At 37.0% G+C, this 18,546-nt stretch overlaps 1 protein-coding gene across 1 annotated transcript in view; it reads right to left on the bottom strand.

Moving 5' to 3' along the window:
- Positions 1-18,140, bottom strand: part of CCDC172 (coiled-coil domain containing 172) — a 76,410-nt gene extending 58,270 nt beyond the window's left edge. Inside the window, exons 1-3 of the mRNA XM_057506377.1 lie at positions 18,051-18,140; positions 17,741-17,885; positions 17,467-17,552 (exon numbers count right to left, since the gene is read on the bottom strand). Of these exons, the coding sequence (XP_057362360.1) occupies positions 17,467-17,552; positions 17,741-17,819 (165 nt within the window). The 5' untranslated portion in view covers positions 17,820-17,885; positions 18,051-18,140. The remainder of the gene's footprint in view (positions 1-17,466; positions 17,553-17,740; positions 17,886-18,050) is intronic.
- Between the last annotated feature and the right edge of the window lie 406 nt (positions 18,141-18,546).

The following is an 18,546-nucleotide window of genomic DNA, read 5'->3' as shown; positions in this document are numbered from 1 at the left end:
TCCTAATACAGATGGAGAGGAGCAGGAGCTTATAATAAAGAGAAAAAGACCATTTTAGAGTAACAATCTGATTTATTTTCCTATTGTGGCAGCCACATATCTCTTATACCTTCCTCTTTTCTGTCTTCTCTCAGGAGGAATTGATTCGAATTTTAACCAAGAGAAACTGGACTATATTTAAAGCCCTGCAACTAGTCTGAAAACAAAGAAACTGAGGTAGGCAGCCTTTCAATTTACCTTGAAATATTAACTCAGGTAATAACAATTCATAAGACCATAAAAGCACCAAAGACTATATGATAAATTCTTTCCATCAACATCAAGATCACAGGCATAGCTCTAAGTAGCCAGTTTGACTTTGACCTCTTCTATTCACCTTTTTTTTTTTAACCCATCTGGTATTTCAAAGTCCACAGCCAACCTAAATCTACCCTTCTCAAAATAACCCCATGCTCCAAAATTATTCTTCCCCTTTTCCTCAAATAAAACTCTCATTCCCAGAGAACTGCTGATTCAGCTAGATATTAATCGAGAGCCATAAAAAGCACAAATATTGATAGGTCAGGAACATTCAATGATACTCTAAATCTGAAAGACTTTTGCTGGGGAGATACTTTTCAATAAGGTGACTGCTGTGCTATTTGACAACTCAGGGGGAAGTTCCTTATTTTACTTATCACTACATCTTCCTGTTCTGTCAGGATATAAGACAGTGGAGTGTTAAGGGCAGTGATTTTTCATGTAGTGCCTTTAATGGCAGAACTATAAAATGTCATGGATTCTTTAAAACATACATTTTCATCCTCATAATAAGAAAACTTGGCACCTATGCAGGGAAAGAGCATATCTCAGTCAAGTATACTACAAGAATACTAGAAATTGGGTTGGGGATGGATATTCACATCAACTTGTCAACCAGCAGCTTTGACTTTAGGAGGACAGTTCTTTCTTCAAGAACTCCAGAAAACAAAATGGGACAAAGAACAACTATATATTGCATCTGTTGTCAAACTTGTAAGTCTGAATAGTTTGCACAGAATAACAGCATAAACCCTTCCAAAAAATGTTGTATTAGAAAAGAAAAAGAGAATTACCCAAAAGATTACAGAGAAAGAGTACTGTGTATCTCTATTATATATTACTACAGGGCACAAAAAGAAAAAGGTTGTTAAATCTATTATGTGATGTCCTCAAAAGAATGCAAAGATATGTTCACTAAAAAACAGGAGTAATTACAGACATAACACAGTAAGATAAAAATATAAGCTGAGATAAAAAGACAGAAAAATGTAAAAACAAAAAGAAGGCAACACAAAATCTGAAGGGTATTAAATAGCAGAACTGACACTGCAAAAGATGGAATCAGTGATGTAAAATATAAAGAATGCTGTAAGACTGCTGAGAACTAGCAAATACCAAAGGAAAACAGATTCACAGAGCAGAGTACAAAGACCTAAGCTATAAGAATTAAGGGTACTTGAAAAAGAAACCAGAAGGTAATAAGTAAGGTTATAATAGGAGGCTCACTCATGTCCCAGATACACCTGTGCATAATTTTGGAATTATAAGAAAAACAAAATCAATTTCTATAAGCAAACAGGGAAGAAAAACTTAAAACAAATTACCTAAAAAGGGTTTTTAAAAACCAGGTTGACTTCAATACTTCTTTTCTGCATTAATAAATTTCAGAAGACAATAGTGCTAGATCTACAAAATTTTCAAAAATCAGGTTTGAGTCAAGAATTCTATATACAGACAAATTTTCATTCAAGTATGAAAACAATAGAAAGAAATTTAAGATATTAAGGGCTTAGGAAATCTACCATGCACATATTCTTCCTGAAAAATTACTTTAATAATTACATAAACTCACCAAAAGATAAATCAAAAGTAAGAAAACAAGAATGAGGAAGTCAGGGCATTAAGGAATTTTAAAATGAAGAATTCTGGTTAATACAGCACTCTAAAAAAGACCCACTTTCTACTCAATATAGAGAAATGCTGGATATAATATAACTACATTAAAAATACGTATCATTTACATAGCTAATCTGAAAGCAAGAGAAAGAAATCATCATGCCAGAAACAGAGGTATCAGGGTAAGAATGGTGTGCTAGAATTCAGACCCAAGGGTATCTTTGAAATTGGATACAGGCATTAGGAGCTGGGGTTTTATGCCCATATGAGACCAAAAATCTAGGCCAAAGGGAGCTGGAACACCAAATAAAGTCAAGAATAGGGAGTGTCAATGCCAGCTATGCAGGTGAAGTAACAACACTCTATCCACTGGCTTAGAGAAACAGTATGTAAGCTGCCTCCACTGACCCATGAACGGAAGAGGAGTCATACCTAAGAAACCCCAATCCCAAGCTTGAGCTGTTCATGGACGTGAGATTTAAATATCTCATCCATGAAGTGAGTGCAGAAATGCTGAGCTCAGAAATTACCATAAAAACCTGGCCTGAACAGGTGAAATCTGTAAGTCCCTGGCAGCAGGGGTGAAACTGCTTCAAAGGGACATCTTTTTTACCACAGGAAGATGTGGTACTCCTAGGAAAGATAATCCCTGCTAAAGATAAATTTACTAAAAAATTTTAAAGCTCATAAGAAAATAGACCACTAGTAAGAAAGCCATCAGATGAAACAAGCAAAAGTCACAGAAGAGGAAAACAGAATTCTATATGAGAATTTTTACATTAATTTATTCATTCAATTATATTTATTTGATACCTACGTGATTCAGGTCCTCCTGTTCTAGTTACTGGGAATAACAGAGTGAACAAAATAGATGAATTTGTATCCTGTGGAGCTTACCTTCCACTAGGGGGAGACAAATAATAAAATAGTTTATTTAGAGGCAGTAAGTGCTACAAAGAAAAATAAAGCAGTGTTAAGCATAGAGATAGATGGGATGAACTGATACCATTTAATTTATAGAGGTCAGGCAGGGTTCTCTACCACAGCCATTCACAAACTTTTCAGTCATAAAGATTTCATATTAAAAATTATTGAGGACTTTTATGTTGGATTGTGTTTGAGTTATATCTATCAATATTTTTTGTGATCAAAGATGAAAACAGAAATTTTTTAAAGAACATTTAATTCATTTAAGGATAACAATAAACCCACTGCACATTAAATCTATTTTAATGAAAAAATATTTTTCAAAACAATAAAAAAAGCAATTATTGCACTCACATGTTTTGCAAATCTATTTAATGTCTAGCTTAATAGAACACAGCTAGAGTCTCATTTCTGCTTCTTCATTCAATCTTTTGCAATGTGTTTTTTGGCTGAAGTATTAGAAGAATACCTGGTTTCACACATATACGTAATTGGAAATGGGAGTGGTACTTTAATACCCTTTTCAAATGATTATGAGTATTCTTTGATACTGTACCCAAACTCAGCAAGTGGTAGTTCTTAAAGATTAGTTGCAATGTGGAATTTGAAACTAAATTTCAATGAACTTTTCATCCTCTGTTACAATAAAATCCATTGGTCTATCTTGTGCTTTGAATGGATCTTTTATCCATGCACGGTTTTGTAATGGTCATTTGGAAAATACTCCTTACCTGAATTATTCAGATCCTCCAAATGTTGATACATTTCATAAAATGACATTTAAAAAATAACATTTATTAATATCATCAAGTAATTCATCAGAAAAATCTTTTACCTATTGGGAAACTCTCAAGTTTACAGTGATAGATCTGAGTCTTCCAAATCTCTAATTTTTGTTTGAAAGGTTGAACATTAGTGCTGGCAAAACAATAATAATAGTAGGAGTGATTATAATAATATCAGTTGTTGCCCTGAAATGTCTGGGTCACTTGATTCATTTTTTAGGGAATTTTGCCAAATACTCAAGTCTAAATAACTACAGTTTGACTGTCAGTTATTCTAGTAAAAACAGTGTTCCAGAAAAAGAATAACTAGTTCATACTGCAATTCCAACAGTGACACAAGTGCACTCCCTTGAGAAAATCATTGTACTCTGGAATATAGAAGTACTTTATGTGAACTTCCCATTTCTTTACACAACATTAGAAATACATATACATGATGGCCAGCTTCAAAACAACACTTTTTACACTGTAATCAATGACATACAATGAAACTGGTGGGTTTTGTTTTTTACTGAGAGTTCATGGGAGTGAAGAATAATGACTACGAGCACAGTCTCCTGCCCCTGCCTCGATTTGTGCTTACACACCAACAGTTTTTAGTCACCACTGCCTTGTACCATCAATGTGCATATGGCAAATAATGCCTTTGTGTTATTAAGAAAACAGTATGACCTTCTGAAAGAGTCTGGGGACTACTATGGATTTGCAGATCAAGCTTTGAGAACCACAACTCTAAAATGTAATTAACCTTAAAAATAAAAGTCAGTTATTTTACTAGCAAAAAGGGTTTATTCAGAAATAACAGAAAATTGCAATCTGGAACACACAAGCTACAACACAATAATAAGCACATCTGGAGAACAAAAGAGAGGAACGCTTTTTTATAGAGGCATGGGCAAAGTTGGGAAGTCTTTTCTAAGCAAGAAGTCCCTTGGAGTAAACTGGGAGCCCTGTGTATCATGGCTTGTCACTGTCAGAGTTGTGACAGTCAGTCTCTCATTGGCTGGGCCTTTGCAGGGAGAAGAAGGTAGAAGCCCTTCTTCCTCCTGCTGGGGAGAAAGGTAGCTAAACAGTATGCGGTCTGAGATTTATGAGGAGTGGGTAGGCAAGATGGCTTCCCCTGCAGGCCTCCCAACACCATGTCAGTAAGACTTCCTTAACTGACTTTCACAGGGGTAACTGAGCAGCAACCTAAGGTACCCATCAAGATTTGCTTGGGACTGTCCTGATGCTAGGCCTCAAAGTCTTACATTCTAGTAGAATGGTTGACAACCCTACTGGAAGAGACCTAAAAGGAGTAAGCAGACGCAAAATACTAGCAGCTGAGGGAAAAAGTATTTCTGGCAGAGGATTCAACAAGTGCAAGGCCCTTAGGTCCAAGAATAGTTGAAATATTCAAGAACAAAATAACCCATTACAAAGGTACCTGACCCTAGAAAATCAGGTTACCCCACAGAAAATGCCTAGTGATCTACTCAAAAGACATCTGATGACCTCTTTTGTCTACTTCCACACTTAAGATAATTATTCATGACAAATGTGATAAAGCTTTCGTTACAGAATTACACAGAGACATTAAAAGTAATCACAGCTTTTTAATAATGAAAAAATCAAGAATTTTGAGTTTATACTTAGGCTTATATAGTTGAAGTTGCTTGGTGTCAACCTTTTAATTAAGAAAGAAAGTTACTACATTATTTATTTGCCAGTTATTCATGGCATAACTTCAGAAGTTGCTCAGTGAATGTTTGGATAATGAATAATTATCCAATGTGTGACTGGAGATATTTAAGAGAAGTGAGGAACACAATAAACTGTTTTTCCAAGAAATCACAAATCGAAAACAAAACTTTTTAAAAGGCATTCTTTCATGCTGTATAGTCTTATAAGGCTAGTGAACTAATTTTAATCTCACGCTTTCTGCATACTGAGCCAAACTTACTGTTCTTTAATTAAAGGCCCATTCTCTCAGTTCCTGGAAAGGAAGTATTTTTTTCTGTTCAAAACATTTCTAACATTTCAGGCTAAATACTTAGAGTAGCTCTTTTAAAAAAATAAATAAATAGAGGCACACTGGTAGACTTTACAATTAGAAACAGTGTAGCAGATTTTCGTGGATCCAAGCCACAAACTGTGCAGCTTTTGTGATTTATAAGCACTTGCAAACAGAAAGGCTATGTAGCATATTGTTATAGGGTTTGCTCTAAACTGTTATCATCATCAACTATTCTGTTTTTCTTAAGATCATGAAAACAAAGTTCAGAAAATACTGGCAAATTTATTCTAGAGTTCAATGAATGCTATATGCAGTATTTTTCTCTTCATTAAAACGCAATCATTTCAATTCTATTAATATGAAGAGAATACCACTTCTCAGAGATTAGGCCACCCCATAAAAGAACTGTAACCATATCCATGATCATCAATAAATTAGGTCATGTTAAGAATAAATTTGCCAAATGGCCAAAAAGCACTTGAAAAGATGTTCAACATTAATGTCATTAGGAAACTGGAAATATAAACTAAAACCAAACTACAAACCAGGTACCACCTCACACCTGCTAAGACAGCTATAAAACAAAAAACATAAATATAAAAAAAAACAGAAAATAACTATAACAAGTGCTGGTGAGGATACAGAGAAATTGGAGCCCTTATACAGTGCTGGTAGGAATGTAAAATGGTGCTGCTCCTGGCAAATCAGTCTGGCATTTCTTCAAAAAAAAAAATCTAGAATTAACATATAACCCAGAAATTCCACTCCTAGATGGAATACCTGAGAAAATTGAAAACATCTGTTCACACAAAACACTTGTACACAAATATTCATAACATTATTCATGAGAGCTAAAAAGTGGAAACAACCCAATGTCCACCAACTGATGATTGGATAAACACACTGGTATATTTATACAGTGGAATATTACTTAGCCATAAAAAGGAAGGAAGTACTAATACATGCTTCATTATGAATGGACTTTGAAAACATGCTAAGTGAAAGCCATCAGTCACAAAAGACCACATTAGATGATCTCACTTACATGAAATGTCCAGGGACATTAGTAGTGACTTAAGGCTGATGAGTTTTGAGGGAGATGGAGGGGTAACTGCTATGGATATAGTGACTTAAGGCTGACTTAAGTAGATTAGTAGTGACTTAAGGCTGATGAGTTTTGAGGGAGATGGAGGGGTAACTGCTATGGGTATAGGGTTTCTTTTTTGGGGTGATGAAAATGTACTGGGGTTAGACAGTGATAATTGCACAACCTTTTGATTAGGTTAAAAGCCAATGCTCTGTAACTTTAAAAATTTATCTTTATTTTTCAAAGTAACATAGCAGTTACATCTCTACCCCCAGCTTAAGAAATAAAACATTACTTTATACAGCTGAAGTGACCTGTGTACCCTTCCCTGATTACATTTATCTTCCACTACACATCAGAGATAATCACTATCTTGTGCTGTTTATCTTTCCATGCATGTCATTATACCTTCACTATATATTTATAAATCCCCCACAAGATATATTATTGTTTTGCATGTTTTTAAGTAGCACCACAGTTACGTGCTTTCTATAGGTTGCTTTTTATCAAAATACTACATTTTACAGATTGGTGAGGTTTTTTTTTTTAGATCGTCATTAAGTGACTGTTTTACAATGACATCTAGCACTTAGAATTCTGAGGTCATGCTCCCAGGAATAATAACTAAATCTGTTAAATGACCTTGCCTACTTTTTTTTTCAGTTCAATCAGGTGATTTCTCCAAGCATCTCAAACTATTATTAATTGAGTTCTTGTTCAAAATAAAGGACTTTAAAGTGCATTATCATAATATGAAAGGCTTTTTAGGGACTCCAACATAAAACAACTCTTTCTTGACTGAGGGTAACTAAAGGGGAAAACCTTACATAAAATTTTGTCATATATGATCAATCATACTATGATTAAGCAATAAACCTCATCATAATTAACCTGAAATATTTTGACCAACAACAGGGATTCTACATGGCCATCTGGTTTTAACCACTAAAACTTTGTTGTAGACACTGCAATTGCTTCTGTAATATGCATTCCTTCCTTGGTAACTATTATTATTTGGAAACCTGCACCATCCCCAGACAGCCCACCGAATTGGGAGAAGCTAATAGCCTTTGACCACAGTTTTTGGTGCAGTGATAGTCACATGTCACAATTAGTGGAAATGAGATGAAGAAGGTATGAGAATAATTTCCCTGCTTTTTAGAAAAAGCATCTAGAAACTTCCTTCTTTCCCTGATTTTGAACAATAAAGTATGTGATTCTTAAAAATTGTTAACTATTTGGGGACCACAGGACAACCAGCCATTCCACCATTCTTCTTCACTAACAAAATTCCAATTTTATTCATAGCAGCAATTATTCCACTAAAAATATTCACATTCCCAGGTTCCATTTTCCAGGGTTGACTACATGACAAAATTCTAATATTTGTGATGCAGGCCTACTGGGAAAATAGAAGTTCCTATAGCCAGGATCCTCACTTGCCCCTAAACTACTTGAAGATGAAAGTGGCCTGCTGCTAGGCTACTGCTTCCACACCCGCAGGCAGTCAGCTATTATTAACGGAGTCACTATATAAAGAGCTCTGCCTGGTGCTCTGGTCAGAGGCAGTGATGGAGGATTATGGACCTGCAAACTGCTGGAGGCAGATGTGATTCTAGTGCTAGACCTTCAGCTGGGAGAATAAAGCCGGGCATAAACCTTTTTAACCCAAGAACATTCTGTTGTCATTTCTCAGGCTCATTGAATCCATGGTGAAACTTGCCTGAAAGCTTAAAGAAAACTTCCCTTCCCCCAAAACAATGATAAAACCACTTGAGAAGCCTTTTGATTTTCATCCTTTCCTCTTTCTCCAACTGGAATTCAAATATGATACCTGGGGATGGAGAAGTACCAGTGCCTTTGAGGATGAAAGCCACATGCTTAGGATGGTGGAACAGAAAGAATGTTCTGAGGTCTTCTAGGATTTCCTTGAGCAGCTTTAATAAATGGCCCTTGACTGCCCACCTCCAGACTTCCCATTACATAAGAAAAAAATAAACCTTCAATTTGGTAAAGACACCATGGGTAGATTTTTGTTATGAGCAAACTAATACAATCCCAACTGATAATAACTGCTGAATCAAATATTGGGTTTTCAAACATGTAAGTCAAGCACTTCTCAATATTTTTAAGCCATTTTGAACTGAGTTTCTGTTACTTGCAACAAGAGCACCCTACACTGATAGAACTTCCACTTTAAAGAAGGGATACCTTTGACTTGACTCTAAGTCTCTCAAGGGCAAAGAGCAATATATAATTCACCTGCCCCAGCTGCCAGACCGATAGGGATCTTTAGTAATGAATACCCCATGTAATTATAGGGAAACTCTTCCAAACTCAAGGTATTACTTTGGTTGCGCAAGGGCACTCAACTAGTAAAGCAGTAGAACAAAGAAATGAAACATTCTTATTAATAACTTCTTTAAACATATATGACACATATTCATCAAACTTGTTGAAATAATAAAGTTAGGAGATTACTTTTAGTGAAGCATGCCTTCAGTTTCCTACCACCAAGTCTTCAGTCCTTCCTGCATCTTCACCATTTCTTTATTCCTTCCTTTTACACAGACTGTAGAGGTTAAGAGGGTTCTATCTAGTTAACCCAATATACGTTCAAATTTTAAACTTATTACTTACCATTTATACAACCTTGTGCAAGTTACTTAATCTGAGTCTCAAATGAATAACAGGGGCAATAATACTACTAACTTCATAGGGTTCTTATGAGAATTAACTGAGATAATGTTTATAAAATGCTTATGTAAGGCTGAATACCTAGTAATTGTTTAGTAAATGTTACCTATTATTTTTAGTTTTGAACCACAGAAGAAGTAGCCATCCTCTTGTCTGAGGTTAATTCTTACCTCATGCTCTGGATTCCATCTTCCTTCCACTGACTCAGGGATTTTACTGATTATCTTTTCTCTCTAGTCTTACCTTCACTCTCTCTCTAGGCCTCACCCACTAATATGCATAATAACAATGATGATGATCATACAGTGGATGGTGGGATATGAAGTGCAGGCAGAGGAACTGCCTTTTGTCAGAAGGGAGGACATATTCTCCATAACAGGAAGGAAAGGGGAGAAGATGGGTCTTCACATAGGCAGGTTTAGATATCTGTAGATGGTAAAATAAAAAATTTGCTGTTGGATGGTTTCTATTTTCTCTTTGAAATAAAAGGCAAAGTTATTGCCTGAATTAAGAGGTTCAGAAGAGGAAAAAATGTATGAGAAGAATGAATGTTTATAATACGCACTGCAGAGTGAGAAAGAGAAATGTAATAGTATTTCCAGGTGGTGTGGAGGTCTCAGTTTAGGCTGAGGCTAACATCCATGAATGTATATGGGATCCAATCTCTCCTGTAATTGCCCCAGCACTGGACCAGTGGCAGTTAATTGGGTCACCTAAAGTTGTGAGTCTTTTGCTGGAGTGATGCAAAGGAGAGAGGAGTCAGGAAAGAGTGAAAAGATCAACGATGAAATCTAAGAATAAAGAAGAAAATGAATACAAAGGCATGTAGTAGTAGTAGAGAAAAAAAAAGAGACAGAAATGGACTTGAGGTCCTGAAATTGGAAAACAAATATAGTGGGGAAAAAAGTGAAATGTCTTACTGATTTTGAAAGTCAAGTCATTTTAGGTGATGCAAAATCCAGAATATGATTATGGAAATTGGTGGCTGAGGTAGAATGGAGAAGAATGTCACCTGGCAACCAATGAACTAACAGGCCAGGATGTTAGCTGAATAGTCTGTATAGACAATGACATCATCCAGGATGATGGCAAGAGTTGAGATAGAGTGGGAAGCCTGGAAGCCAGTTGCCAAATTTTATAGTACAAGGGAGAGTATCCAGCGTATTAGTAGGAGGAAAGAAAAGAGGAGGGGTAAAAGAATATAGCATGAGCTACCACAAATGGGAAGAGAAATAATGTCCTGGAAGTCGCATTGGAGAGTAAAGAGAACATCCACCAAACATCCAACTATGAGGTATTTGGGATGTGAAAGAAAAAAAATCATCCTTCACGGAATAAACTGCAGACTATAAAATACATCAACTGGTTTTAGAATTGTACATATGAATGAACTAGAACAAATTTTTCTAAAATTCATATGGAACCACCAAAGACCCCAAATAGCCAATGAAGTCCTGAGAAAGAAGCACAAAGCTGGGAGGATTACACTCCCTAACTTTGAGCTCTACTACAAAGCCACAGTAATCAAAACATTTGGTACGGACACAAGAACAGACCCATAGATCAATGGTACAGAATTCAGAACCCAGATATAAACCCACACATATATGGCCAATTAATATATGACAAAGGAGCCATGGATACACAATGGGGATATGACAGCCTCTTCAACAGCTGGTGCTGGCAAAACTGGACAGCTACATGTAACAGAATGAAACTCGATCATTGTCTAACCCCATACACAAAAGTAAACTTGAAATGGATCAAAGACCTGAATGTAAGTCATGAAGCCATAAAACTCATGGAAGAAAACAGGCAAAAATCTCTTGAATATAAACACGAGCAACTTTTTCCTGAACACATTGCCTCGGGCAAGGGAAACAAAAGCAAAAATGAACAAATGGGACTACCACAAACTAAAAAGCTTTTGTACAGCAAAGGACACCATCAGCAGAACAAAAAGGCATCCTATAGTATGGGAGAATATATTCGTAAATGACTTACCTGATAAGGGGTTAACATCCAAAATATATAAAGAGCTCACATGCCTCAACACCCAAAAAACAAATAGCCTGATTAAAAAATGGGCAGAGGATCTGAATAGACACTTCTCCAAAAAAGAAATTCAGATGGCCAACAGGCACATGAAAAGATGCTCCATATCCCAAATTATGAAGGAAATGCAAATTAAAACCACAATGAGATATCACCTCACACCAGTTAAGATGGCCAATATCCAAAAGACAAGAAACAACAAATGTTGGCGAAGATGTGGAAAAAGGGCAACCCTCCTACACTGTTGGTGGGAATGTAAATTAGTTCAACCATTATGGAAAGCAATATAGAGGTTCCTCCAAAAACTAAAAAATGACCCAGGAATTCCACTCCTAGGAATTTACCCAAAGAAAACAAGATCCCTGATTCAAAAAGACATAAGCACCCCTATGTTTATCGTAGCATTATTTACGATAGCCAAGATATGGAAGCAACCTAAGTGTCCATCAGTAGCTGAATGGATAAAGAAGAGGTGGTATATATACACAATGGAATATTATTCAGCCATAAGAAGAAAACACATCCTACCATTTGCAACAACATGGATGGAGCTAGAGGGTATTATGCTCAGTGAAATAAGCCAGGTGGAGAAAGACAAGTACCAAATGATTTCACTCATTTGTGGAGTATAACAACAAAGCAAAACTGAAGGAACAAAACAGCAACAGACTCACAGACTCCAAGATGGGACTAGCAGATACCAAAGGGAAGGGGTTGGGAAGGGTAGGTCAGGAGGGAGGGAGAAGGGGATTAAGGGGCATTATAATTAGCACACACAATACAGGTAGGTCATGGGGAAGGCAGTATAGCATGGAGAAGACAAGCAATGACTCTATAGCATGTTACTATAACTGATGGACAGTGATTGCAGTGGGGTGGCGGGTGGACTTAATAATATGGGTGAATGTTGACACCACAATGTTGCTCATGTGAAACTTTCAGAAGATTCTTTATCAATGATATCTTAATTAAAAAAAAAAAAAGAATTGTACATATGACCAAGGTGAATGTAAAAGGAATAATATACCTGAGTTCTATAGTACAACTTTTAAAAACCTAGCTGTACATGTTCAGAAGAGATTTGGTTTAAAGGAATTTCATATGAAAAAAAAAAACATAGAAACTGCAAGCAACTAAGTGTAACAGCCCCCAAAAGCATCTTGGATTAATGGAACCTTAGTGAAGTAGAGCAGGGACATGGGACAGGTATCATGACTAATTTTTCCCACCTATGATGAAAAGTACTGATATATAAATAGTACTGTAAGAACAGGAGGGACTCCAGCTTAAGGCTAAGATACCGTTTTTAAAAACCAGGGAGATAGGAGGTAAGATTCTTAACATATTTTATGGTAATCAGCCAATAACCAGCCCTATCTTAAGGTAGGGCATGCAGTCCTACATGGTATGTTTCCACTGCTTGAGGGGAACCACTATCTTGGAGAAGAATGGATCAATAAATTCCTTGTGTTAAGTTTGTCTTACAGAATTATCTAGAGGACTGATAGGTGAAATGACATATCTCTCACTGGGAAAGGACATCATGAGACCACAAGTCAAGCCCATGCCCCTGGCCCTTTGCCCCATCTTTGAAATCCTTAAAAGCCAGAATCCTAAGTCTTTAAGCAGGCCTCCTCTCCGACACTACCCCCACTCCTCCCTATCTTCAAGTGTGTACTTTACCTTAAATAAAGTCTTCTCACTGTCAACATACTGTGTATTACCTCTATAATCTTCCAGTGGTAAGCATCTTTACTACTTTGCTATTTCATCCAATTTTCTAAACTTAAGTCGTCTTCACTCTCTGTCCTACTTCAGACAAGTAGGGAACAGCTACTAAGATCTATGATTTGGGCTTGCAAGTTCCTGATGACCCAGACAGGACTTCAGTTGTATGATCATGCTCTTTGGTAGCCTGCCCCAAAATCTCCTTTCTTTGCTTTGTGAAGTTCTCAGAACACAATCTCACTCTGTGCTGTGCTGACTCCCCCAAATCCTGGAGTGACAGGGACTTAGTTCCCACGCCATGCAGATTCAAGCAGACACTGGATACCATGTGACTCTGGTTTCAGGAGTTGGCAAGGAATTTGCCCTATGCCTACCAGGAGTTCAACGAGCTTCCCTTTCGTCCCTCTGTTCTTCCTTGCTCTCTGCTGCCTGCATGGCTGCTGTCATTTGCTGCAATTCTCACTTTAATGAATTCCTTCCTTACCCACCTTGTCCTACTACCTGTTCAAGAATTCTTTCTCGATCAGATTTAAGAACTACCCCCACAACCCTCATTCAGGTTGAGGTTTCACCTAGTGACCAGGGAGAGACCTCCCCAGACACAACTGCCCAACAACAGGCATGTATTAAAGTGTGACAAACAGAATTTCCACTTTATTTTCTATAAAATTAAGTATTTGCATATACTGCTATTTAAACAAATGTTAATTAAGGAGAGAAATAATGCCCTTCTTTTATCTATGCTGTTAAGAAACTTTGAATCAACAATAAAATAAAATTTAAGTAGCATATGAAGTTTTCTTTGACTAAACTTTAAAAAAAGGAAAAACATCTCAATTATAAAACTCCCTTTCAATATTACAAATGATAATGATTTGTGATTTTGTTCATTCCCTAATTAGGTAAAAGAGTACTAATGAATATGATTTTGTTTGCTGTTCTGGGGAGGTTCCTAAATTTTACGAATTAAAAAATAGGAATGTGTACATTTTGAAATAAAGAAGTAAAAGAAACCACCTTAAATTACTTGTTTATTTCAATATAGTTTTCCTTTAAATTTTTTCCCTTTTAAAACTTCATGAAATATTACTTTATTATGTTTATGCAATAAGTGAAAATTGAGAGAAAAAAATAGCCTCAGACTTTCCTCCATTTATTTCCTCTTGAGGGAGTACAGCCTTATGTTAGGTTTATAAAGTTTTATGTAATATGTTTATAAAGATTAAATGACCAAAATTTAACTATATAGTATTTTTTTAAAAAACAGAAAATACTCTTTTAGACTCTGAAAAGAGACTACTAATGTTCTGAAGTCTTTAATTTGTATTTATTCTAGCATCAATACTGCCCTTCCTAACTATCAGAAGCTTTGGGTATATTGGTAAGCATTAATGCAAATCCAGGGCATGTTCATGTCTTTCTGTTTTCATATTACCAGGCCTAACCAGGCATACCACAGCTCTCCAATTCACAAAACACTCTTACTATATAATCTGAGACTTCTGCAACCATATATTTTAGAGCACTCATCGAGCCCTGAAAGGCAAATGCTATCATTCAAGTTCTAATTACATGCTACCTAGGTTTTACAGAACAGAAAAAAAATGAATATTGTGCTTCTTAAATACATTTTTTTTACCACAAAGCAACTTCCAAATAGATGTCCAAAATATTTTCTGAATGTATCACTAGACAAAGAACTCAAGCACTGGCCCATTGAAATTATGTTCTAGTTTCTCCTTGTGCTGCCTCCACTTGATAAATTGGTCAATAAATGCCAAGTCAAATATTCAAGTAAGTATATTTTCATGTTATTGGAAGACATATAATTAACTCTGAGAAAAAAAAAAAAAGAAATCAATTTATGATCACTCCTTCAGTTCTTCCCATTAGTCATTTACATTATAATTGTGGTTCCACTTTAAAAATCTTTATACACACACACACACACACACACACACACACCATTTTGACTACATTATAAATTAAATTACTTCAATTACAAATTAGTATTGTATGAACTGTGAACCTCATATGTTAATTTTATTAGTAAGATACAATTGTATTATTACCCACATATATGAGCTGATTAAAAAGCGATGCACATTTATGAGCCTATATTAATTAGTAATTTCAGCAAATGTTTCTAAACAATGTTAGCAATTTGTTCTGTCTTCTCTCAAGTTTGTAGATTTGAGTCAACATTTCTTTATGTATGTGTATATATCAACAAATTACATTTTTATTTTCAGTAAAATAGGTTGCTAACAGAAAATAACACAGAGTACTTTTTTTCCAAAGAAGATATTCAAAGAATTTTTTTTTGGTTATCTGTCAGATCAATATCTTCACTGATCTGGGAAAAATACATTTATTTCAACAACTTACATAAGTGACCTTTTAAAAATATTACCTCAAGCTAGATGCAAAATTTGCTTCAGATATATTATTATAGGCAAATTTCATGAAGAAAAAGATTAAGATGAGCTCAAGAAATTTGGTTTCATAAAATATGCTACATTACTCAATTGTTAACTTTCATTACGTTAGGTTAAATTGTTTTTAAATTATATAGTATGGATAAGTCATTTAATTTCTGAGTTTCCTCAGCTATAAAGATGGATTAATGATGGTGCCTCATCAAAGAATTCCTGGCAGGATTAAAGGAGTTAATTCAATTGGTGACACATTTAGAACAGTGCCCAGCATATAGTAAGTGCTCAGTGTTAGCCACGCATTGCCTAATTAAATATATCTTGCCTATTACTTCTACCAGCTTCTACTTACCAATCCTGAAAGTATCTTAATTCCTTTTAAAGAGAAAGAAAACATCATGACATTCTTAATGCTTTGCCCATCCAATCAGCTTTTGCTGATGGCAGCTAGTTTATCTGCTACTCACAAGCAAAACAGAACCTGAATAATAGTTCAAAATTCTGTTTTAAAAGCATTCTCCCTATTACCTCACTATTAGCACTCATTAATTCATCCAAAACACTAATTTAAATTCTGTGCTTGATACAGGTTGTGGGACTAAAAAAGTGTTTAAGAAAAATGTTCCAGCTATATTGTTCACGAAATAGTGAGGGATACAAATATAAACATAAATATGTGCTGTTGATGAAGTCTAAGGTGGTGCACTGAAAGCTATAATAAACAATTTTTTCCAAGATGTCCATGGGAGGGCTTCACCGTTGATGTGTGAGAAAGACTTGGCAAAAAGAGCAAAGGTGCATTAGATGAGACAGGATCTACGACTATTTTATTCACAAAGAGAACTGCCAACTCCTCACAGTGGTAAGTTAAAATAGACTTATTTTAAGCAAACAGATTTCCTCAGATAGACTTGCCATTACACACTGCTTGCTTAGTTTATCTCAAGGGGTTGAATAAATATTTTTGTGTGAGTGTCTGCCCCTACCCACAGGGATGCCTTCACTGTGACATACCTGGGCGATGTTCTTAGCTCCCATCTTCCCAGGGCTCAGTGAGATCTTCCTAAAACCGCTTTTATCATACCGCTCCCTGATCAAAAACCTGCAAAGGTTTCCTCCTATTCTCAGGTATCAGCCCTCTGCTTTGACATGATTTCTCTGCCAATATGCCTTGGGCATGTCTCTGTTTTGTTCACATCCTCTCCCTGCCCCTACTGCTTTTTTCCTACTACTTCTCTTTACCTCTCCAAAATTCGACCCACCCTTCAAAAACCCTCCTTCAAGAAGCCATCAGATCCCCTTGATTCTCTTTAAGATAACAGAGCTTTTCAGATGATGCAGAACAAAGAGAAAGGCTAGTGAAAAAATTATACTTTTAAATGAAAGATATGTCCAAAATGTGGTAGAGGGCTGATGAGCAAAAGGCAGAGACTCATTGAAAGTTACATTCAATTGTTACATCAATGTAACACACTTCTTAATTTATTTGCTATTCAAAATTTACATATATATATATATATATATATATATATACCAACTACTTATAGAGCCATTATTTTTTCAGTGACATCGTGCTCTTTCAAGACATTAACCATCCCACAACAGGCACAACGAATTCTTCAATACTTAAAATGGTTTCTTTAGGACAAGTTCACATTAGAACATAAGGTGTTACTGGATTCAGAACTTTAAATATTACTAAGCAACCTGGAACTACACTACCATCCTACTAGTGTGCTTCCAACGTGAAGGACTAGTTAAACAGCAAAATATCCTCAGAAGGTCATATTAACACAGATTATTTCAAGTGATAATGAGCATGCTTTGTTATCTCAATACCTTAGATTCCAACTGCATTTTCGCTTCATTCAGCTCCTCTGTCGCCTTCTTCGCTTTTTCACGACATCTATTTATTTCCGACCTTACTGTAAAGACAAATTAAATTCTTCAACACATCGATCTTTCTAAAGTCCCCATTTCTGTAGCCTGTGATGAGGCACCTTTCGGCAAGCAGATTCCCCTGACGCCTGCGACCACCGCCTTCGGTTTCTTTCTGCGCCAAGCCCCCACCTCGGGAGACCCAGGCCCCACGGGGGTGACGGAAGCGCCCGACCTTCCCGCATCAGGCGGCGACTCTCCTCGGCCTGCTGCTCGGAGAAGATGATGTGCTCGAACAAGGACTCTAGACTCATCTTAGGGCCCGGCTCCGCAGGATCCCGTTTTCGCTCTTAAGTATTTTATAACCGAGTCTGAGGATCCTGGAAAGCACAACAGAGAAGGATTCATCCAGGCTGTTCCCGGGCCGGCCTCCGGCCCCCCGGCCCCGGCCCACCGCGAGCACGCCGCCCCGGTTTCCTGTTACCACAGACAAACCCTCCTCTCCGCCCCCGCACTTTGTTCCGCCTGTGCCAACAGTGTCTAACTTTGCTTTTATTCCCTGGCTGAAGGCCGCTACCCTCGGCCAGGAGCGGCCTCAGCCCCACTCCGGGTCCTGGTGACAAATCATGGCGGCCCTGGGGCTTGGATTCCGAGTAGGTCTGGGCAGCAGCCCTTCCTGTGCTCCGCCTTTCCCTCTCAGCCCCCTCTCAGCTGGGGAGAAGGTGCTCAAAGGGCTCCGTCTCCCAGCAAAATGTGAGGTTGCTAACATACCGACTGTGGGACGAGGCCTTCCAAGGGCTGTGGCCAGGACCCCGAGTTGCTTCCCGGTGGGAGCTTCAACTACGGCATCCCATTGGGCCCATTCTGCGTTCAGGGGTTTTACTATCGCCACGTAGTCCAAAGCTCTTGGGCCTTACTTAGAGGTGGGCCGATCTCTATCCTAGCCACAAACGCCCAGTATTACAAAGAACTAAGTACTCGTGATTCTAAATATAAACTCTTGCAAAGTCTTACCCTTTGGCTATGGCAAAGACTGCTATA

The sequence above is a fragment of the Manis pentadactyla genome, chromosome 8 (assembly GCF_030020395.1).
Source record: "Manis pentadactyla isolate mManPen7 chromosome 8, mManPen7.hap1, whole genome shotgun sequence".
NCBI classification, from domain to species: domain Eukaryota; kingdom Metazoa; phylum Chordata; class Mammalia; order Pholidota; family Manidae; genus Manis; species Manis pentadactyla.
This window is presented reverse-complemented; position numbering and strand designations above follow the sequence as displayed.